The sequence below is a fragment of the Haemorhous mexicanus genome, chromosome 7 (assembly GCF_027477595.1).
Source record: "Haemorhous mexicanus isolate bHaeMex1 chromosome 7, bHaeMex1.pri, whole genome shotgun sequence".
Lineage (NCBI taxonomy): Eukaryota > Metazoa > Chordata > Aves > Passeriformes > Fringillidae > Haemorhous > Haemorhous mexicanus.
Window position 1 is genome coordinate 40,085,328 of NC_082347.1, and position 22,173 is coordinate 40,107,500.

At 42.5% G+C, this 22,173-nt stretch overlaps 1 protein-coding gene across 6 annotated transcripts in view; it reads right to left on the reverse strand.

Annotated features, from left to right (window-relative positions):
* Window positions 1-22,173, reverse strand: part of C7H10orf90 (chromosome 7 C10orf90 homolog) — a 103,131-nt gene continuing 80,958 nt past the window's right edge. For 5 of the 6 annotated variants that reach the window (XM_059852211.1, XM_059852210.1, XM_059852212.1 and 2 more), the window contains 6 exons: window positions 14,523-14,795; window positions 12,432-12,646; window positions 11,242-11,437; window positions 2,712-2,775; window positions 1,119-1,218; window positions 1-963 (listed from right to left, as the gene is read on the reverse strand). In XM_059852211.1, coding sequence (XP_059708194.1) covers window positions 925-963; window positions 1,119-1,218; window positions 2,712-2,775; window positions 11,242-11,437; window positions 12,432-12,646; window positions 14,523-14,795 — 887 coding nt within the window. In that variant the 3' untranslated portion in view covers window positions 1-924. Of the gene's footprint in view, window positions 964-1,118; window positions 1,219-2,711; window positions 2,776-11,241; window positions 11,438-12,431; window positions 12,647-14,517; window positions 14,796-22,173 lie in introns of those variants that run through there. The other variant, XM_059852213.1, reaches the window with a different exon arrangement.

Below are 22,173 nucleotides of genomic sequence, written 5' to 3' on the forward strand. Positions count from 1 at the left end.
TTTCAATAATTTTGTTTTATTTAACAGCACCAAATAAAAACACAGCGCTTGGATCAATATTATCCTCATGCTTTATTCCATAAATAAACTCCATTGGTTTGTGAGCTGCTTGTTTTTACTTCCAGCATGTACAAATAAAGATTTAAATGTTTTTTTGGAGGAAACATGACAGCTGGTTTGAGTTCTGCAAGTTTTGATGCAAACATCCTTCTTGGCACCACTCCTTCATCTGCCATTTCTAGAAACACTCTGTGCTCACAGAAGTGGAGTAGAACGTATGTTACAATGAAAAACGTGAAAAAGTGTTATAAACAAATGTTTAAATATTGGTTTTTAATGGCAGAGCTTGCTAGGTAGTTTCACTCCATGAACAGGAATGGAGCTCTTCAGAAAGCTGAAATATTGGTCCCTTTTGGAATGTTAAGTATTAATGTGAAACTGCTGTTGCTCTGATGATGTGGTAATGCTATTTCAACTGGTTCCTAAACATAACAAATAACAGTTTTCTTCAAGGCTTTAACTCACAGGAAATCAATTAATAAAATACTTCAGAGAAATAAGTTTTCCACGTCTTATAAACACTGGGCTATTGCTACAGAAAAGTGTGCTTTTTAAAAAAAGATTAAGATAAATAATACCCCTGTAATTCAGTATTTGCATTAAAAATTCTTAAAATTATTTCCTCTGGGTAAACTGACCAAAAGGTGATGCTCTGGAACAGCTGTGCTCCCTTTTAGGCTGTTTTTGATTACATGAAAGTTGCCTTAAAATTTCAATTGAAACATAAATGATCTTTCTTTAGACAAAGAGGCAAAGATAAGAAAAATACCTCCAGGTAATTGAGATAACAGTTAATTTTATGGCTTATCTAGAAGTCAAAGGCATTCAAGATCCAATTAGGATGATGAGCAAGAGACTCCTTTGTCACTCTGTGTTTCTGTGGAGGAGCTGGTCCAGTAATTGCTAGGAAAAAAAAAAAAACCAAAAATTATTTAAAATACTGTTAAAATCCATGAGGTGATAGAAATGTTTAGTGATACAGGAGGTGAGGTGGAGTGGGCATCCCAGACCTCAAATTTACTGGCTGCATTTGCTCCAGAAATACCAGGAATCCTCACCTTTTTAAACATCTCCACACGCAGCCTGTTACTCTGGATGATGATCCGCTTCTGCTTCTCTTCTTGTTTCTTTTTAACCTCAGGTAAATTGTCATAAATCCTGTCAGGAATTCACACAGCAGAGTTCATGTCATCCCCGGGGCTCACAAATAATTAATTTTTCCTGTAGGGAATATTTGCCTTCCGTGCAATGCTTGTAATGGGCATCTCTAAGTATTTAAATTTGATTTATGGCATGGGAGTGATAAATTATTAACAGTCATGGTTTGATAGGAAACCTGGCTGTTTTCAAATCTTGCTGAAAATTCTCATTTTGGAGTAAAAAACATTAAGAAGGAGATGGGATCAGGTGATTTCAATGCAGTAGCTTCTAACAAGCTCAGTGAAGTTGGTTCCAATTTCTAGCAACAAAATTCAAGCCAGAATCTGGGCAGAACATGTTTTTGGTATTTTTGTATTTATGTCACACAATTAGTATCAAGCAATAATTTTCAAGTAATTTTCTTAAATATAAGAAAACCATCATTATAAGTGTGCAAACAGTTTACATTTTTTCACTGTCATTAGGAACATGTCTCATCAAAGACAACACAATCTTTCTAAAAATAACAGGAGTTGCCATTAAAAAGGTGATTTCTGATCTTTTCCCATTCAAATCAGTGATAAAATTCCCAGGATTTGGAAGAGAAACCTGCACAGTCCAGGTTTTGCAATGATGCCCTGGGCAGGCTGCCCTAGAACAGAGGCTGGGCAGGGCTAAAGAATGAAGCAGGGATTGATTCCAAGGATCTCCTCCATGGATGCACCTTGGGCAGCACCAGAGCCCAGCCAGGGCTGCCCCCAAGATGACCCAAAATGGCCCCAAAATGCACGGCCGGGCACGGGGTCTCTCCCTGGGATCAGCTCTGCTCCATTTGCACCTTGCAGTTCATTGTCCCAGCCCAGCTTTATCCCAGGCACTCCCACCCTGCTTGTTTTTCTCTCTCCAGCCCACGGGGTTTGTGCTCCTGGGCTGAGATTGGGCTCATTTGTCCTTGGTGCCCAGCTGGAGCAGGAATTGTTTTGTCTCCCTGCTCTGTGCACAGAGCTCGCCATCCCATAATATGAGCCCAGACCCACACACTAAAGCAGCACAGAATGTGAAAAATAGAAAAGCTAAAATCTGAGGCATCAGCATGAGCACAAAGCCTGTTTAGTTCTGGGTTCTCCTCATAATATTTTGCAATTCCAAGTTCCTGAAGCAGCCTGTTTTGGCTGATTGGATTCTGGAGAGGAGGAATGGGACACATCTGAAAACAGAGATTAATTCCCCCTGGTGGCTTTTGCAGCTTCCCTTGCATGAAATGCAATGCAGTTAAAGATCAGATACCACAACCCTCATAATTTGCTGTCATTCCCATCCTCTGTGCCATGATCAGGGGGGAAAAACATCCAAAGGGACCTCACTGCCTCCAGTTCTGGGTGTTCCACATGAGGGACCTGCTGAGGGTTTGGTTTCCATGCTGTGGTGTTGAAAGGGCAGGGCTGCCCAAATCTAAGCAGACACAGCAGAAAAACTGCCATGGACAAACTCTAAAGCAGAGGGATTTGTACCTTTTAGATCTCATGTGCATCTCCTTCTCGGGAATGACTCTCTCCTTTGGTTTGAAGAGGTTATCTGGCAGAGAGAAAATAAAGTTACAACTGGAGGGGTCTGCTTTTACTGCAATCTCAAATGTCATATTCCACGGAGCCACAATTTCCCATTTCTGGTTAAAGTTTTGAAGGCTTAAGGCCAGATCCAAATCTCCAAATCTCTCCAAAACTTCCTCACAGGTTCCTGCAGGCAGTTGGACTCTGGCTGCTCCTCAGTGTGTCAGGAACCCGCCCTGGTACAGCCATTTCTGATTCAATTTACACCTGTTTGGCAGGGCTGTGGATAATTATGTCAGCTTTAGAAGGAGGAAAATCACATTACTCCTTCCTGATCAATATGAAGAGCTCTATAATAATTCCAATCAGCATTTCCCTGGATACAGGAAAATAATTTTATCATCTGAGCAGTTAGTGGCTCTCAGGAAAAGGTGATTTTAACACCTTCCTTGCAAAAATGAGTCCTGAATGGGAAGGGAGGGTGTTTGTGCAAGGGGGGAAGCCAAGAAATAAATGACCTTACTGCTGTATCTCTGTGTAAAATTCATGGAATCACAAAATTGTTTGGGTTGAGAGGGACCATAAATCCCATCCCATTCCCACCCCTGCCGTGGGAGGGACACCTCCCACTGTCCCAGGCTGCTCCAGCCCCAATGTCCAATGTCCTGGCCTTGGGCACTTCCAGGGATCCAGGGGCAGCCACAGCTGCTCTGGGAATTCCATCCCAGACAGGAATTCCCAATTCCCAATCTCCCATCCATCCCTGCACTCTGGCACTGGGAGCCATTCCCAGTGTCCTGTCCCTCCATGCCTTGTCCCCAGTCCCTCTCCAGCTCTCCTGGAGCCCCTTCAGGCCCTGCCAGGGCTCTGAGCTCTCCCTGGAGCCTTCTCCAGGCAGAACAATCCCAAGTCTCTCAGCCATTCCTCACAGCAGAGAAGTTCCATCCTTCCAATGAAAACCCAAAGGGAGCTTTGCCATGGTTTCAGTTCTGAACTGGTGCAGCTTCCAAAGCACAAACTCAGAAAGGAGAGAGCCTCTGAAGCCTCCTCTGCCTCAGGACAGACTTTCCCCCTCAGCAGTTGTCTACACTTAATCATCCTTGTTAAATCCTCAGCACACACCAGCCACATGCTCGATTTGCTAGGAAAACATGATTTGTCTTTTATTTATTAGTGCTCTAACGCTCATTTGCATGTCGATTCACTTAAAAGGAATAAACACTTGGATGCTACTGCTGTCCAATAACTCTGAAAGTGCAGGGAGCAGCTTGTCTGTGACCCAGGGACACCTTCCCCTGTCCCAGGTTGCTCCAAGCCCCTCCAGCCTGGCTTTGAACTCCTCCAGGGGTGGGGCATGATGACACATGAACATTCCAGACCTTTGTGTAGCCACCAGAACAGGAAAAACCCATCCAGGGATTTGCACTTCCTATTCCATATAGAGCATGATAAACTGATAAAATGCATTTTTCCTGCAAGCCCCTAAGTCAGGGGGGCCTCTATTTTCAATTTCTGGGAAGCACCACAGAGGTTGGGAGCTGTGCTGGTGCTGCTGCTCCAGAACAATCCTCTCCTGCTGGCACAGAAGGGCATCAGACCCATCCCTGAACAGGGTATGGGCTGTGCAGGGCTCTGAAGGGATGGACTCAAAAGAAACTCTGGGGAAAATCCTCCAAGAAAGGAATAAATCCGCTTCCTCATGGAGCCACGAGGTTAATTCTCATGGCCAAACATTCCTTGCTATTTACCAGAAGAAAAATCACATGCAGACATAGAGGCTAATCCTTGATGGATTGTAGGATTAGGATTCAAAAGTTAAATGAGAAATAAATTTTAAAAATTGCTAGAAACGAGAAAATAAAGTCATGAGTGGATTTAAATAGTTGTTAATCCTTGACACTGAGAATGAGCATTTAAAAGGGGAAGAGCAGCAAACACTCAGAGCTGAAATAACCTCAAGCTCATCCCGGAGACCTGACTTAAAGCTCTTTCCTCCCAAGCAAAGATCAAATGTAGAACAATTCCCCAAGCTGCTAGGCCTCCAAATTGTGTTTTAGCTGCTCCTTATCACAGCTCCTTATCAGATTTCATAGCCTTGGATGGCTTTTGGAGCAGGGATTTCAGAGCAGACCTTCAGCATTGCCAGGGATGCACCAGAGTTAAATAAAGCTTCAGTCAGAGAGGGCTGAGTCACCTCCTTGGTGTTTTACTCACACCTGTGCAACCCCTGAGTTTCTGCCATTTAGAACTGGTCTCACACCTGCACTAAAGCAAGCTGGAAATGAATGTAAACGGGTCATCCCTGCAATATATTTTAATTAATGCTAAACTGCACCTCCAAGAGGATGAGTGACTCTCCTGCTTGGGAAGTCAGTAAATATTTAGACAGAGAGCAGATAAAATGATTGTGTTGGAACCAGCCCCTGACTTCCTATTTACCACTAAATCACTGGAGCCCTTCAAAGAGAAAAACAGTGGCAGAATCTATCAAAGTGTAGACAATATAGATACGTTTTCTCTAACATGAATGGGAGTTCTCAAAGTTTGGTAGGAGTTAAAATGTGCCTTTGAGGATGTGTGAAAAGAAAAGTGCTGCTGGTGGATCTCTAATTTAACTGCTCTTTTGCTGAACTGAAAAAAGAATTCACCAAAAACCCATTTGCCCAGAGAAATCCTAGGATTACAGAACAGTTTTTGAAACACTGGGGTTTTTAAAATCAGCCGTCCCCTAAAAAATAAATCAGCCTTGAATCCAAGATAGATGTGGATGTGATGTTGATGTGCAAACTCTGCACATCCCCTGGCAGTGCCTTCCTGCACTGAACTGCTCCAGCTGCAGCCAGCACATCAGGTTCTGGTGTTATTTACACCAAAGGCAACAATCCCTGAGTTTAAGGGTTCAGGTGAGGCTGCCTGGGCTCCTGCTCACCCCACAGAGATCCCAAAGCTCACGAGTGCTCCTTGCCCCAAGAGCAGCCACAGGAAGGTGCTGTGGAATTTGCAGCCAACCTCAAGAAGGGAAGAGATGAGAATCTTGACTCCATGTTTCAGAAGGCTGATATAATAATTATAATAAATATAATAAAATAAAGTAAATATAATATAATTAATATAATATAATATAAATTTTATATATTATATACTATATATTATACATTTCAATCTATATAATGTATATTAAAAATATATATTATATTATATTATATTATATTATATTATATTATATTATATTATATTATATTAATATATTATATTATTTTGTATATTAAATAAAAATACATATTTATTTATTTATATTTATAATATTTATAATGAATAAATTTATTTGTTTATAATATTTATTATAAATAAATAGATATTTAAATATTTATTTCATAATTTTAGATATATGAAATTTTATGTGTTATATAAAATAATAAATATATATTTATGCATATTTATAATATTTATAATGAATAAATTTATTTTTATAATATTTATTATAAATAAATATTAACAATATTTATTTCATATTTTTAGATATATGAAATTTTATGTATTATATAATATATTATAATATATATTTTTATATATATAATAAATATTAAAATATTTAATATATCATATTATATTATTACATATAGAATATTTTAATATATAATATATAATACAATATATATTATATTATATTATATTATATTATATTATATTATATTATATTATATCATATTATATTATATTATATCATATTATATTATATCATATTATATTGATATATTAAAACTATACTAAAGAAAGAAAGGAGACATCAGAAGGCTGGAAAAGAAAGGAATGAAAAATAAAATCATGTGATTGCTCACAGCCTCGACACAGCTGGACCTGTGATTGGTCATTAATTAAAAACAATTCACATGCTGGGTAAACAATTCTCTAAATCACAAAACATGGAGAAGCTGAAGCTTCCCAGCTTCTCAGGAGAAGAGATCCTGGCAAAAGGATTTTTCAGAAAATATGTCTGTGACAAGGGGGCTCCCAGGTTTTCCAGCTGTTCAGGTCTCTCCTGGTACTACTGAGACTTCTGACCCTCCTCAAAACTTCAGCTTTTCTGGAAAGCATTATTAATATCTCTAAAAAGCTGTAAAGTTGAGAGGTTTATGCAGACATTTTCATATTAGAATAATTTTGGGGATGTTGCTGGAGATTTCAGTCCTCTCTGTCCCAATGAGACTTAAATAATCATGGATTTTATCCAGAAAAACAAAAATATTAGCATGTCACCTGGCCTTCCTAAATCTTTCCAATATCATTAAAGCATATAATCCTAAAAAGCATTTTTGTTCCCAAAAATAGCAGCTTTTAAAGAGGGTATGGCAGAGTTAATATTAGTTTAATAATATCTTCAAAACAGATCATTCCTCTTCCTAATGCCATTACCTGACTGCAGCTTAGACTTTATTCAGAGCTGCCAGCCAAAAAGCCCAAAAGAATGGGTGGCACTATTAAAAGTTTGAATGGGGAAAAGAGAAGTGGGAAATGACCCAAAATAAATGACCCAAATAAAGCTGAGCACCAATGTGAGGGCCACAGGAATACACCTGAGTGGCTGCAGGATTATTGCAGATTCTCTGACTGTCACCTTCTCCTCCCTCACTCCAAATAAAAACCTCCCTGGCACAGAGCTGCTGGGGAAAGCCACCCCTGGAAAACCCAAACAAGCAGCAATCCAAAAAAGCTTTTGGGGAAGGTTTAGAAGCAGGACTGAGGGGATATAAATTGTTTCCAAGATATTGTTAATAATTGAGGGTTTGGGTGTGAACCCAGAGGAGCTCAGCAGGCTCCACAGTGGGGTGAAGGGTAACCTCAACTCCTACGGCCAATCCCAAAGAACAAGCAGCCCCTCAAAGGACGGGAAAAGGGGAGGAGGGAAAAAACCCCAAAGGTGCCTGAGAAATTGTGTGAAACCTCCCCAAAGTGGCTGTGCACACCAAGATCACAGGGCTGCTCATTCTGCAGATTTAAAGGCCCATAAACAGCTGGCAGTCCTGTCACTGCAGTAATTACATTCCAGTTTTGGAGATTTAAACGCAGTTATTTGAACATTGTTTCTATTCAGCTCGTCACAGTGGGATCCCTAATTTGTTCGACACAGTCAACAGCAGAGTTGTCTATCTTGGACTAATTAGCACACTCAAAATTTAGCAGTGCCCATTACCCAGCACAAAGGCTGCCTGGGAGTTCTGGGCAGGTTCTGTGCCTTCAAAGAGCTCTGGTGAGGATAAAATCTCGTGCAGGATAAACATTTTCATTTTCCTCAGATTACTTTCAGCGTTTTGTAAAACCCTGCTCATGAAGGACAATTAAACACTGGTAAACAGCTCAGGCTTTTGAGGATGGGAAGGTAAATGGGAGCTGCACAGATGTTGGTATTTATATGGAAATTATGCTGAATGCCAATTATTTCTTTCTCCTACAAGAAAGTGAAGTTGTAACAACACTGTCAAAACACAGGGAAACCCTGCTAGTCAATAATTTCATGTTATCAATAAAGATGTTTTAGGCTGATAGAATAATCTCTGTGGGAGAGAGAAAAATCTCTGCAGGTCTTTGCTGTGGGTGGAAATTATTTTATTGGAATCAAAGTTGCAAGAGCAGAGAGAAGCACATGTACCAAACTTATTTCAGAGAGAGGTAAGTGCAGCAAACTGCTCAAAACCCCTTGGGCTGCACTTAAAGCTCTATTTCCACCTGAATAAAAGCAGGCAGCCACCTGTCCCCACCCTGGACCTCCCTCCTGTGTGGGTGCTGGAACCCTGACTACTGAGAATTTCAGACTTTCTGTGCTTAACCCCAGGAGAACTCTGCACCTGACCTGAGGCCGTGGAGGAAGCTTCCAAAATTGAATAACAGAACTGAGTTTATGGGTGTGTAGTTGGAATAGAAGTGTGTAATATCACACAGTGGAAAACACAGAGTTTAAGGTTTTAGAATATAGTAATTGTATATATATATATAAAACTAGATAGAAGTCCTTAGAAATGACACTTAAATTATTTTTACTTTTAACCCAGTAAATAACTGTGTGCTCTCTAATGTGGACTTTTTTATTCAATTAGACAATGCTACCTAAACTTATAAAGAAGGTAAAGAAGAAGGAGAAGAAGGAGGTAAAGGAGAAGGTAAAGAAGAAGGAGAAGGAGGAGAAGGAGAAGAAGAAGGAGAAGGTGAAGGAGGAGAAGAAGAAGAAGAAGAAGAAGAAGAAGGACCAGCCACCGTCCTAAAAGCTCCATCTTGCTTTATATATATTTTTGTATTCTAAACCCTTAAACTCTGAGTTTCCCACCCTGTGATATCACACACTTCTATCCAAACTCCTCACCCACAATCCCAGTTCTGTCATTCCATTCTGGAAGCTTCTCCAGGCCCTCAGGTCAATGCAGTGTTCTCTTGGGGTCAGTTCCTGGCAGCACAGAAATCTGAAATTCTCAGCAGCCAGGGCTCCAACAAGAGCCCTCTGTAGTGCAGCCTACAGGGCTGTGCTTCACCCAGGGATTTGGGTTTCCAGTTCTTCTTCAATTACAGACATGTGTGTCATTATAAAAATATTAAGGTCTCACAAACAGAAACCCACACGTGGCTACACGAAGGCAGATGAGTTACAGAAACCAAAGATTCTCTCTAGACAAATTTACCTTTAATGACCAACCACTAAAAGATGGAAATAGTCATTAACTTCAATAATTAATGAATATATTTCAATATTATGATTTTAGTACTCATTAAACAAGCATAAAGATTAAAACTTCATTATAATTTGAGGAGAAATAGGCTTAGCCTTTCATATTTTGTTTCATAAATTATTTGCAGAGTGGTTTGGGGGATTTTCAAAGATGTTCAGACAGAAGTGGGAGATTTTTGCCAGTTCCTCTAAGACAGATGACAAACTCCTGGTCAGCTGCTAGCAGAGCTCAGTCCTCCCACTGCACAGCCCTGAGAGATCTGATTCCAGGTAAATTAACTTGGGTCATGGAAATGGTGAATTAATTCTGTGGAGCCTTTAAGACAGAATTCATGCTTTGTGCCATGTTTCCTCATGTGTATTTAGCTCTCACTATAAAACCCAGTAGGGCTCTGATGTAGGACAGACCACTGGAAGTTGGAATTCTCCAGGAAACTCCAAGAGCCCTGAAATGGGGCTGTACCCACCTTTCCTGCAGCCACCCTCATGTCCCAGGGAGCCAAAAACCTATTTGTGTTTATCCCCAGGTTGAGGACATCAAATATTCCCATTCCTGCATCCTCAAGGTGTCTTTGTTAGTTTGTTTAATGTTTTCAATTAATTTGCTTTTCAGTAGCATAATGTATCTTCAAGCAGCCAGAGATTTAAAACCAAGATGTAAGGAGGAATGCCAATCAATCAAATAAATCTTTGTTCTTTACTCAACTGAGTTAATTAACATCCAGATGGCAATTAAAAAAAAAAAAAGGAAAAAGAAAAGAAAAGCAATTTGTTTAACATCTTGAGCTTGGATAACATTTACAGAGGTGTTGTGTAGGCTGTGAGGGAGAGAAGGGTTTCCCTCACTGAGTGTTGAGGCTGTTTGCCACAACCCAATCAGCTTTAATTAGCAAATCACAGCGTTTGCACCCCTTGATTTAGCAGGGCTGGGCAGGCCAGAGCTCCTCCCCAGCTCTGGCATTTCTGACAGAACTGGCAAATCCACACCTGCAGCTGGGGCTCCTACCCCAAATCCCTCCAGCCACCCTACTGTCACTTCTGTCCCCAAACTGATCATTCTGTCAGCTGGGAGAGGATGAAATGTCATTTATTGCCATCACCCCACAACCAGCAGCAGCTGCACCATGCTGAAGAACACAACTGCATGTGACAGGGACAAAAAGTCCCCAAGGAGCTGCCACAGAGCACAGGCAACTCCTCATCCCCACTAACCCTTCTCTGAGCTGCTGGGAATTCCTGCCAGGAGCATCTGCACAGATGCTGGAGTGTCACTGTCATATTTTCTGGAAAACCCCTTTGCCAGGATTTCTTCTCCTGGGAAGCTGAGAAGACCCAGAGATAAATGAAAACAGTAATTGTCTGATGGCTCCTCCTGTGTCTTGCTGCTTTGGGATGTGGTCTGGAGATTGTTTACCAACATGTGAATTGTTTTTAGTTAATGACCAATCCCTGTCCAGCTGTGTCAGACTCTGGAAAAGGTCACGAGTTTCTCATTAGTATCTTGTTAAGCCTTCTGTAAGTATCCTTTCTCTATTCTTTAGTATAGTTTAGTACAGCATTCTTTAATACAATATAAGTACATAAAATAATAAATTAGCCTGCTGAGAACATGGAGTCAGATTCATCATTTCCTTCCTGCCACAGGGGACCCTGAAAATAGCACACTGCAGAGTGAACCAGGAACAGCAGCTCTCCCATTTCTCCCCACATTCAATGTGGAAATTCCATCCAGGACTTCCAAAGGCAGGCACAGACCTGCTGCTGCTCCCAACTCACCACTGAGAGGGTCAGGGATGGTGAATTGCCTCTTCCTGCTGGGAGTGGAGGTGGAGAGCTGGCGAGGCAGAGCTCGGGGGGTGCCTGGGGCAGCCTCCCTGTGCTGGGCCCTCCTCAGCTGCACCATGAGCTCCAGCCTCTTCAGCCTCTGCTGGGAGCGCGAGATGAACTGGGGGTTGTGGAGCTCCAGGGCTTCCTGCAGGACACAGAGAAGCTGCTCTATGCTCTGCTGATTCAAAGGGAGGGAAAGGTGTGATGGCTGTAGGGCTGAGGTTGGTTAGAGGTTGTTAAAGTGGTGGAAATGAGTCTGGGTTTGGGCTGGGAGAGACTTTAAAGCTCATCCCACCCCCAGCCATGGCAGGGACACCTCCCCTGTCCCAGGTGCTCCAGCCCCAGTGTCCAGCCTGGCCTTGGGCACTGCCAGGGATCCAGGGGCAGCCCCAGCTGCTCTGGGCACCCTGTGCCAGGGCCTGCCCACCCTCCCAGCCAGGAATTCCTTCCCAATATCCCATCCATCCCTGCCCTCTGGCAGTGGGAAGCCATTCCCCCTTGTCCTGTCAAGCTTACACATTTCTATGTTTCCAATTACATCTTTTTACATCCAAATTCAAGTTCTTGATGTCTTGCCTGTTTCCTTTTCCACCCCATCACCGAAGCAACTCGTCACTGACAGTTCACAAACTTTCCTGTTTATTTAGATTGTCAGATCTCTCCATGGCTGATCCAGAAAGAAAACACTTCCCAGTCAAAGGCTGCTTCAACATTTAGGAATGTCTTAGGACAGAGGAAAGGAGCAGAGATGGGTCTGCAACATGTGCAGGAGGAAAAGGCAGGGAAGTCCATCAGGCAGGTACCAGCCTGGGCCATGTCCACACCTACAGCTGGTGCTGGATGTGCCAGACACTTGGGAAATTGGGAATTTGTAAATTCCCAAACTCCTAACAAGCTCCCCCACAGGAACAGCAGCTGCAGCTCAAAACAGGGAGCCTGGACAACCAAGCAAGTTTTGGCAGTGGGTACAAACTGCCAAAACTTCACTGGAAAGGGAAAAACCAAAGAATGTGAACTTCTGCCCTTAACAAGTTCCCAGGAAGCAAACATCATGCATAGGGGAAAAGGGGAGAAAAGGGAAAAACGGGGAAAAAAAAAAGAAAAATAAACAGGGAAAAAGGAAAAAAATGATGCTTTACCCGCAGTGTCCACGGAGCTGCTGGAATTTTCTCCAGCTGGGAGCAGGGTTCTGGCCAGGTGAGCAGGTTTTTCTCCCAGGCCACACCTGGAGAGTGGGCCCTGGGCAGGGGCACCCTGGGCAGGGGCACCCTGGGCAGGGGCACCCTCCAGCCTGGCTTGTCCTGTGCCTCCAGCTCCTCTGTTCTGTCCCTTGGAGCAGGGAATTCATAATTGCCTTGGAGAGATTTAAAAGTTCGTTAGGAGTGCATGGCTAATTTTTTATTGGGTTCTCCACCTCATTAGAGAGAGAGGGCAGTTCCTGAAATAAGAAAGCCAGGCTGTTATTAATAGGCCTCATTAGGCAGAAGGGATCAGATCTAATGGTGGCTGCCCTGTGACACCCAGAGTGCCTCTCACATTATCCAGACCTCACAGGGAAGGAAATCACAATCAAAACTCTGGGACACTCAGCTCTCTTTGCTGGTGCTTCCCAAAATTTGTGCCATGGAAAGCCAGGGATATCTTGCTGAGACCTGCAGTTGGAGTTCATTCCAATTTATTGCAGAAAATACCAGATTGTTATGGGCTTTAACCACTTCCCTTAAACCACACTGAGCCTTTCATCAGCACCACTGGTTTGTTTTTTTTTTTCCCTTTGTTTTTAATCCAGTTTGCTTTCTGTCATTCCTACAGATCCATTAGCCAGTGGAAAAGCTCCATTAAAAAAATAATCAACAAAAGGTTATTGTGCATTATAGGGCATTATTATGAAAGCTGTCAATTCACATTGAGAAAAAGAGATTATTTTCTACACTTATAATTAAGTTTTAATGCTCACTGACTGATACTGCCTGCACAAATTAGGACCAAAAGAGGCTGTGTGCTCAAAAATCAGACTCTCATTCAGAGGACAGAACGAATCCAAAATAACAAAGGAACTTCAGAAGGGCTCCATATGAACTGTTTGAAAAGTCACACTGGATGGAGTGCTCCTTCCTTGCCAAATAATTTGATTTCTAGAACTAAATATCTGGGAATAAAGCCCATTACTGCTTTATTTCAATTTTTGGTTACAATAAACTTAAAATATTTTCCTCTTTATGACATATTGTACATATTATATTGTACTTAAAAAACATATTAAAAAGATCTGTGTTGGGTACATTTGCCTTATAAAAGCCTGAACTGTATTTCCTCCCTAACACTGTTCTCACCAACATTTTGGAATAAACCTTGAAACCTGTGAACATGAAATTAAATTCCTCCCTAAGCCAGGTTTAGAGGTGTGGATTAAGTTGGGTTTTTCCAGATCTCAGTGGATGCTTCACTTTTGTAAAACAAAGTTGCTTTCAGTTAGGGGAATGCCATGATTTAACTTCAGGCACTGAAAACAGCATTTAGGCTTCCAAACGTGTGACATTCAGTAACTCTGTGCTCACTGATGACAAGTTTTCCCCACCTGCCTTCAAAAAAATTCTCTTCAGAAAAAACAGCTGTAAAAAAAAGAGATTCTATGACCGTTAAAACATTTTTAAGGAATAAGTTTCTCACAAACATATTGATACTAAACCCAAATTAATCTCAGTTGTCTTTTGCAAAAACACCTGGTGCATGAATACAGCTGCTGATGTCATTTTTGCTGTGACAATGAATGTTGGAAGTAAGACATCCCAGACACTGCTAAACACAAAGAAATTATGTTTTACACTCTGAACTCTTGCTAAGGATCATAGTTCAGGTTGTTTTTTCAAAAAAAAAAAACGGTTGAAGGAATGAAAGAAAGGTATCAGAACAAGGTTGCAAAAATAACCTCACTACTGGTATTACTTGGTTAGGCTGGCGCTGCTTGACTTTGCAATTTTAATGCTTTTTCAAGATTTTCTTGGGAGTCTAAACCTATCTTGGTCATTTTAATCCTGTTTTCTATGAACCATAGCAATGTATACAGTCAGATCAGCTGATTGATCTCTCACCAGATGACTCACACTCTGCACTTAAAGCTGGACAAAAATGGCCCGACTTTCCATTATTTCACTTTTTTTCTTTGAGACTGATCTCATCTTATTATTGAAACCATATTCCTGACAACCACAGTAGGATTTGTACCTTACTTTTTAGGAGCTGCTTTTGCCTGTGAACATTTTCTTCCCAGAGGATTCCTGATGACGCCTTCACGTTGCATATGCTGTTGGAGACAGACATTTTTGCTTTCAGGACACCCTGTGCTTGGATCTCTTTGGGTTTGGAGGTGTCTTTGGAGGGATCTGCCCTGTTGGATGAGCCATCAGGAGCAGCAGCAATGGTTTCTCTGGAGGCTGCAGCTGGAAGGGAGCCAGGGGTTGTTGTGCTACTCCTCTTCCTGCCTCCCAGCAGCATTGGTGCTCCTGTGAAAAACAGAAAAACAATCCTATAACATGGGGATTTTCTTTTCTCAGTCCTCCAACCCATGTGATTTTTATTGGTGTGGCAGGATCCTGGAGCTGTCGGGGCTGAGCAATGCCCTTCTCATCAAAAACTGCAATGGCAAAGCGTACAAGTGGGACCTTTTGGGTGCTGGTTCCTGCTGTGGCTTTGCACAGAGCCAGAGAGGGGCACTGGAAATGCTGGGGGTGGCAGATGCTTCTGAGGCAACCCCTCCACTGGAGAGGGGTTAAAACCCTGATCCCAAAACTTGTCAGGCCTTGGTTTTCATCACAGCTACCACCGAATCCATAACAATGATTTTGATGAGGTTTAGACAAATTCAAATCCTAGACTCCTGGAACACTTCCAATTGAAATGTATCTTTAAGAACATCCAGTTCCACCCCCTGCCATGGGCAGGGACACCTTCCGCTGCCCCAGGCTGCTCCAAGCCCTGTCCAGCCTGGCCTTGGACACTTCCAGGGATCCAGGGGCAGCCACAGCTGCTCTGGGCACCCTCCCCACCCTCCCAGGGAACAATTCCTTCCCAAAATCCCATCTATCCCTGCCCTCTGGCAGTGGAAAGCCATTCCTCTTGTCCTGTCACTCCAGGCCATTGTAAAGATTCCTTCACCTTTCTTCTTGTCTTTTTAAAAGCAGATTTAACACAATTCTTTCTCTGCTGACTCTTTGCCATGTCTTGGTTGAGGACAGAGTGAAGATTAGAAGTGTTTTTTCCCTTTGAGCCAATTCATGGCAAAGGGTGAGATGGCACTGCAGGGATTTGAAGAATCTGTAAAGAATCTGTGGATGTGGCCCTTGGGGACATGGGTTAGTGATGGGCAGTGCTGGGGTGATGGTTGGACTCGATGATCTTGAAGGATTTTTCCAACCTAAATGATTCTGTGTTTCTGTGATTCTGCATCTGACACTTCCTTATCCCAAAGTCACTCACTAAAATCAGATCCTGCCCTGTGGGAAGTTTGCAGCTCACTTTCCCAATCCTTAATCCACTCACAACAGATAAGAAATATTCTTTTCCACAAAATGATGATCTCCTATATATTTTAGTGACCTGACTGGCTCATGTCTCTTTTTGACTCTCCAGTATTTCTGAGGAAATCAGAGGCATTAAGATCCAGCATTTACAGTTGTTCCCTTTCCCCGTAGATCAGAGCTTGGAGCTCAGAACCACAGAATTGTTTGGGTTGGCAAAGCCCTCTGAGATCACTGACTCCAACCACAACATCTTGAGCTCCTTCCTGTCACTGCCCATACAGTGAGAAGGAGTCAGCTCCTCAGGGGATCCTCTAGTGAGGGATCCCTGAAGATCAGCACAAAGAGAAAAAAACAAACCTTGTTTTTAATTAAATTCATTGAGATGAACCCCATCCAAAGCAGTTTCATAGCCCTGCAGAAAATCTGGTCAAAGCAAGGAGGTGCACACAGAGCTCTCAAACATCCAAGCTCTCCTGCTCTCTGACAGAACTTATTTATCTCTGTGCTTTTCATACATTGCAAATATCTCCCTTATCTTTTGTCACAACCAAGCTCTTTTCTTGGTTGTGGAAGTAGTTTTGATGCAAATGCTCTCCAGAAACTGGGCAGACTCAATTCTGTGCATCCCCTCAGAGCTCTTGCATATCCATGGACTGTTCCCTGCCCAATCCCATTCCTGCAGTCACACAAAAATGTCTTATGGCACAGAGAGGGGGGGAAAAAGCACAGGGACAGATTAATGGGGTCATGGACTCAAAGGGTGGCTGTGGGAGGAGGTAGGAACAAGCAGTGGGGTAGGAGAAGATGAAGAAAGCAGCAGGTAGCACTGAGTAGCTGCAGAGCAGCAGGGGAGGAAGTCCTTTCACTCAGGCAGCCAAGAAATCAGATGGATAGAGGGGAAAAAAAGAGGGGAGCTAAGCCACAGGAAGAAACTGAATGGAAAACAGATTATCTCATTAAATCACCTTTTAAATTAAAATAGTTTACTGGCCAGCAGTAAACAGAGAAGAGAAGAAAGAGGAAAGGAGGAAAGGGTTTCTGCTCATCCATGGCAGCATCACAGTGGGAGATAATTTGCCTTCATATCAAGAAATGGTCTGTGCAGCAAATGTGTGTTGTGAGGCCAAACAGCTTCACTGTCAAATTGCTGAAGGCAATGCTGTGTCCCCAGGAGGGGCTGTTTGCTGCTGCTGGGCTCCCCAAAACCAGCAGGAGTCATCAGGGGGGTCAAAATGGGCTGTAAGGGAGAAGGGTGAAACAGTGGAGACCAGAGTGAGGGAAGGAGAAGGCTCCAAGTCACATCTCTCCTCTCTAGCTCAGAATATTGATCTGAGCACAGGAAAGAAGAGCTGCCTGGAGTATTCACACCCCATTTACTCCTAACTACCAGACTAGCTCTCCATGGATATTGGCTTCCAAGTGTAAGTACAGCAACCTTCAAGAATGGACAATTAAGCTCCAGGAAATTTCTTACACGTTGTGCAAATGGAGAAAACCTTCTCTCCTCTCTGCACCACTTCCCTGCTAAAAGAAACTCCACCAGTGGCATCCTCCCAACAAGGCCTGGGGGATCCCTGTGAAGATGTGGATTAGGAGAGAAGGAAAAGAAATGCATGAACAAAACTAAGAATGGGGCCAAAAGTTACAAAAAGGGGATGGATGCTTCTTAGCATTTTATGATAAAAGGTTGCCTTGAGGAAGAAATAAAAAACCCCCCACGATTCCTGATGAAATTCAGGAATAAAATCAACACGTCCTTCCTGCATGAAAAGCTTCTTCCTTGTGGATCTGGTTCTAATATTCTAACTGAATCTTAATCCTTATTAGATTCACAGTATGGTGGGGATCTTTTTTTTGGTGGTAGTTAATTAGACAATAAAAAATGTGCGTCTTCTTCTTGTCTAAGACTGAAAGCAATCAGAATAATAACAAAGCCAATTTGCTAAATTCTTTCTTCCAGCTCCCTCTTGAATTAACCTTTCCCTTCCAAAGGTGCACCCAGGTGGAGCAAAATCCCCAGGAAAACAGAGCAAAGCAAACCAGACAGGGGCTCCAGAAATCAACTCCCTCATCCTCAAAGCAGCTCTCAGTTACTTTAATGAACACAGATGCAAATGATATTTAGGAATAAAAAAAAAAAAAAGAACAAGGCAAAGGTATTTAAAGGTAAGATCACAGCATTTCACTCTGTACACCCTGGACCCGTTTTTAATATTCTGTGTGGGGAATTAGGACTGGTACTCTCATTAAGACTATCTGGAATTTTATATCTAAATCCCTCCACCAACCCAGCTTGAAATATATATGCCCCACTGAGAATAGCCAGAATTGCAACTGGATGACCAGAAATAGATGTTTTTTCTATTATCCCAGCTGAGGAAAGCCTTTAAAACCAATGAACAAAGACATGCAAGTGTAATGCTTTGGGAGATATGGGACAGCAAAACTCAAAGAAACAGAAAGCAGAATGACTCCATTAATAAAATTCAGCCAGTATAGGTTGTAGTTGGAAAAGTTCAGCTGCTTATAGAAGCAAATTTAAGGAACAAAGTCATAATTACATCTGGAGAAGAGTCGTTTTTGCCCTGTGCAGGAAAGATGACAAGAGCTCAATTTTTAAATAATGACTTAGTGAAAACCATACCATATAGGAGGAGTTTAAAATATTCTGTAAAACCAAGGGTAGGTTTTCAAAAGCTCCTTTAAAAAAAAAGAAAGAATCCTTGATCTTGGAGTAAAATAAGTATATTGTTTTACTGTAAAGTACTTTTTACATTTCCCCTTCTGTCCCTTCAGGGGGTTTTGCTAACGGGAAGTGACCCTGCACTACAGCAGGTTAAATTTGAGACACACACAGTCCAGGCAAACATCCCCTGTTCCATTGTTTCTGGGTTTTTTCCCCCCATTTCACTTTACAGCAGGATAATTCAGCTTTTCATCCTTGAATACAACACTCTTCCCAGAGTTCCAGGGTGGATTTTTGATGATTTGTGACAAAGTGCTCCTTTGAAACTGGCCAAAGTTCATTTCAGCAGAGGCAGGGCTGCAAATCCTCCCTGGCCACCAAGAGGTGGCTGGGGAGGGCACACTGAGCTGATTCCCTGTGTGTCCCTAATGAGATCAGACATCAGCACTGGAGGTAGCTGTACATTGCAGACCACCTGCTGGGGGGTTTGTTTTAATTTAATAAAAGCCCCACATCCTGAGCTGCTGAGCTCTCCCGGACCTCCGTGCTGGGAGCTGATGCTGCCAATACCCCAAGCAGAGAGGAGCAGGAGTGAACATTCCTCAAATATAAGAAACTTCTGCCTCCTTCAAGATTTAGACCCAGTAGTTGTAGAGACCCACACGTGCCTCGAGCAGCCATCCATAATCCCAAGCAAGACTCCAGCCTCTGTGTGACACAGACTGATGGCTCAGCCCTTATCATGAATCAAGGGTTGGCATGGCTGAGCCACGCAATCTTAGATGTGAGCAAACAGCACATCACCTCAACAGCCTGGTAACCCAGAGAAATGGGAACACTGAGAGCCGTGACAGCGTTATTAGTTATGCCAGGCTTTGTCAGGGGATGCAAGGAAGGATGGAGGATTTATTTTTCAGAAAAGGCATCACTTGTGATCAGTCAGCGAGCTGCAGTCAGCCAGTGGTGCCACAAAATTCATGTTTTGGCTAAAATTCCTGCTGACCAGCAGTGAGACTTTTGTCCCAAACTGTCTCCTGATGCTTCTCAAATGACTCATTTGCAAGAGGCAGCATCAGCTGCTGCTCAGCATTAACATCCATGGAAACTACCTGCATTCCTGGTAAGGTGGCTCTGCCCACACTCCCTGCTCAAAATGTGATGTTTAACAAGGTCTTGATTCACCTTTAAATAAAAGTCTGGGGTTGGATCCTGAGAAACAGGGCTGGGCCCTGTCCTCGGCTCTATTCCCAGAACTGTCAAGATCCAAAGTCAAGGTAACTTTGCTGGCTTGAGGAGAGAGGCTCAGCCAGCCCATTCCTCCCAGTGAGTGTGTCATTGCACCTGTATTAATGCTTAATCAAACAGCCCTGCCTGGTGGGGATAAAGCTTAATTATCTTACCTATATCAATAACACCTCAAGCTAAGAGTCTAGATTAAAAAATTATCTCTAACAAAAAAGCTTCTCTTTTTCCTAGCTACCTCTTTCTGGTTGTTTTTTTTTTTTTTTTAACCATGCTGACAGCTGTGCCCATATTTCTCAGAAGGAAGAGGCTTTCTTTTGGCAAAAGCTAATATTTGACTGTAGAAAGTTGTAATCATTTAAAACAGAAAGTGTACCTAAGAGCTGTTAGGCTTCAAACCTATAATCAGTCCTAAGTAGGAAAAGCTTCTTAATGTCAAGAAACAGCTTGTTTACAGAAGGCTTTGGGCAAAATTATTGTAGTGGCTTCAGAGCAAACAATCCCAAACCCAGCTAATCACCAGCCCCTAACAATCAGCCTCTCCCTGCTGAAGGCCAATTTATTTTCTCCAAGCACTTTGCAAATAATTAACTGACCTTCTCCCTGGGTGTTAAACAAGGGAACATCACTTATTCCAGGGAGGGAATGGGGACCAGTGTGCTGCACCCAGTCTGGCTGCCATGGAGAATTTTGGTGGAAGGAGGATTTGGAGGTTGCAAAATCCTGCAATTTAACAGCCTCCAGTTGCACCAGGGCAGGGTCAGGTTGGGCAGCAGGAAAAATTGCTTCACTGACAGAATGGTTAACCCCAAAACAGGCTTCCCAGGTGAAGCCAGCATCCCTGGAAGAGTTCCAAAAAGTAGCTGATGTGGCACTTGGTGATACGGTTTAGTTGACATGGTGGTGTTGGGCTTGGTGATCTTGGAGGACTTTTTCCAACCTTAATGATCCCGTGATCCTGTGAGAAGGAAACATTCCTGGCACCTGCAGGACATCACCTTACACCTGGAATCACGAGAGGGAATAATTGCAGCAGGATATTTTAGTGGAGAGCTGATAACCCACCCACAGGATTTGAGGTGACTGCTGGCACCAGGGAGCTCCCAGCATCCAGCTGCTCAACTACAGTGTCTGTTTATTTTACTAGCATTCTCCCCTTTTCCCTCCTATGAGCTGGGAGAGGATGAAAGGAAAAAATATTTACTGCTGTACTTTCGAGACATTCCCTGTAACAGCCACAGACCCAAAAGCTCTGAGTGAGAAATCCATGTTTGCATTTCCAGGACGTCATGCTAGAAGCTATCAGACGCTATTGTAGTGACTCAAGGAGTAATCTGATGCAGTGTGACTTGGGAAAAAAAAAAAAAAATGTTCAGGATGATTCAGAACATTTAAATGGTGATTTTCAGGGTAAGAAAGGCTTGAGCCACTTGGAATTCTCATCATGTCCGAGGCACCTAGTTCAGCTCCTTGTGATAATTTACCGCAGCCAGGCTGAGCCAAGTATTCATTTCACAGACTGTACAAGAGTCGTTCCTAGTTTAAACCAAGTGTGAATTAGGGGAAAATGAGGCTCTTTACTCCAGTGGCATAATGCAGTCACTGAATCCACAGAGCCCATCTCTTTTAATCATTATTTTAATGATTCTGGTATTCCAGCCCTGCTGCTGGCCTGGAGTGCTAACAAGTGACTTGTACCCTCCAGTCTTTCACTTCAAACTGTCTCACATTCTTACCAACTCTGACAGCTCAGATAGAAATGTCACAGAATCACAGAATCATAAAATGGTGTAGGTTGGAAAAGACCTTTAAATCATGGAATCCAAAATGGAAAAGAGAGGAAGAATCAAACCCTCAGTTTTCATATGCTGAACTTTAATTTGGATCTTCAGACAACACGGACATCTTTAGGAAAACCTAATTTATAAGTTTCACTCATAAAAATGTGTTCTGTATCATCATTAACAGGGCAGACATCCTTCTGTCTTCCAGAGAAACAATGGCCTTCCTACCCAACAGCTTCATTGCTACATCCCATAACAGAAAATCAAGCTTTTGATCCTCAAAGGGCATTTCCTGAAGGAAACTTCAACTCCAGTCAAATTATTTTATGATCACACTCTTAAACACACTAAACCAAACAAGAAAATCCACAAGAAAACCCCAAAGAAACCGACAAACCCCAAGAAGATCCAACATCTCTGGCTGCTCGTTGCCTTAAGCCACAGAGAAATTGATAAAGAACAATTGGTTCCACAGGAAAATGATCTCAGCCAGGGTCTCTGTGACATCACAGTGCTGTCACTGAAGGCCAGCTTTGGCTCTCACAGCCCTGAGCATCACCCTTCTCCCTTGCTGACATCACTGCCCACAGTCTCCAGGGGTAGCCTTGCCTCCATATGGCAGCAGAGGAGGTCACCACATCTGTCTTCT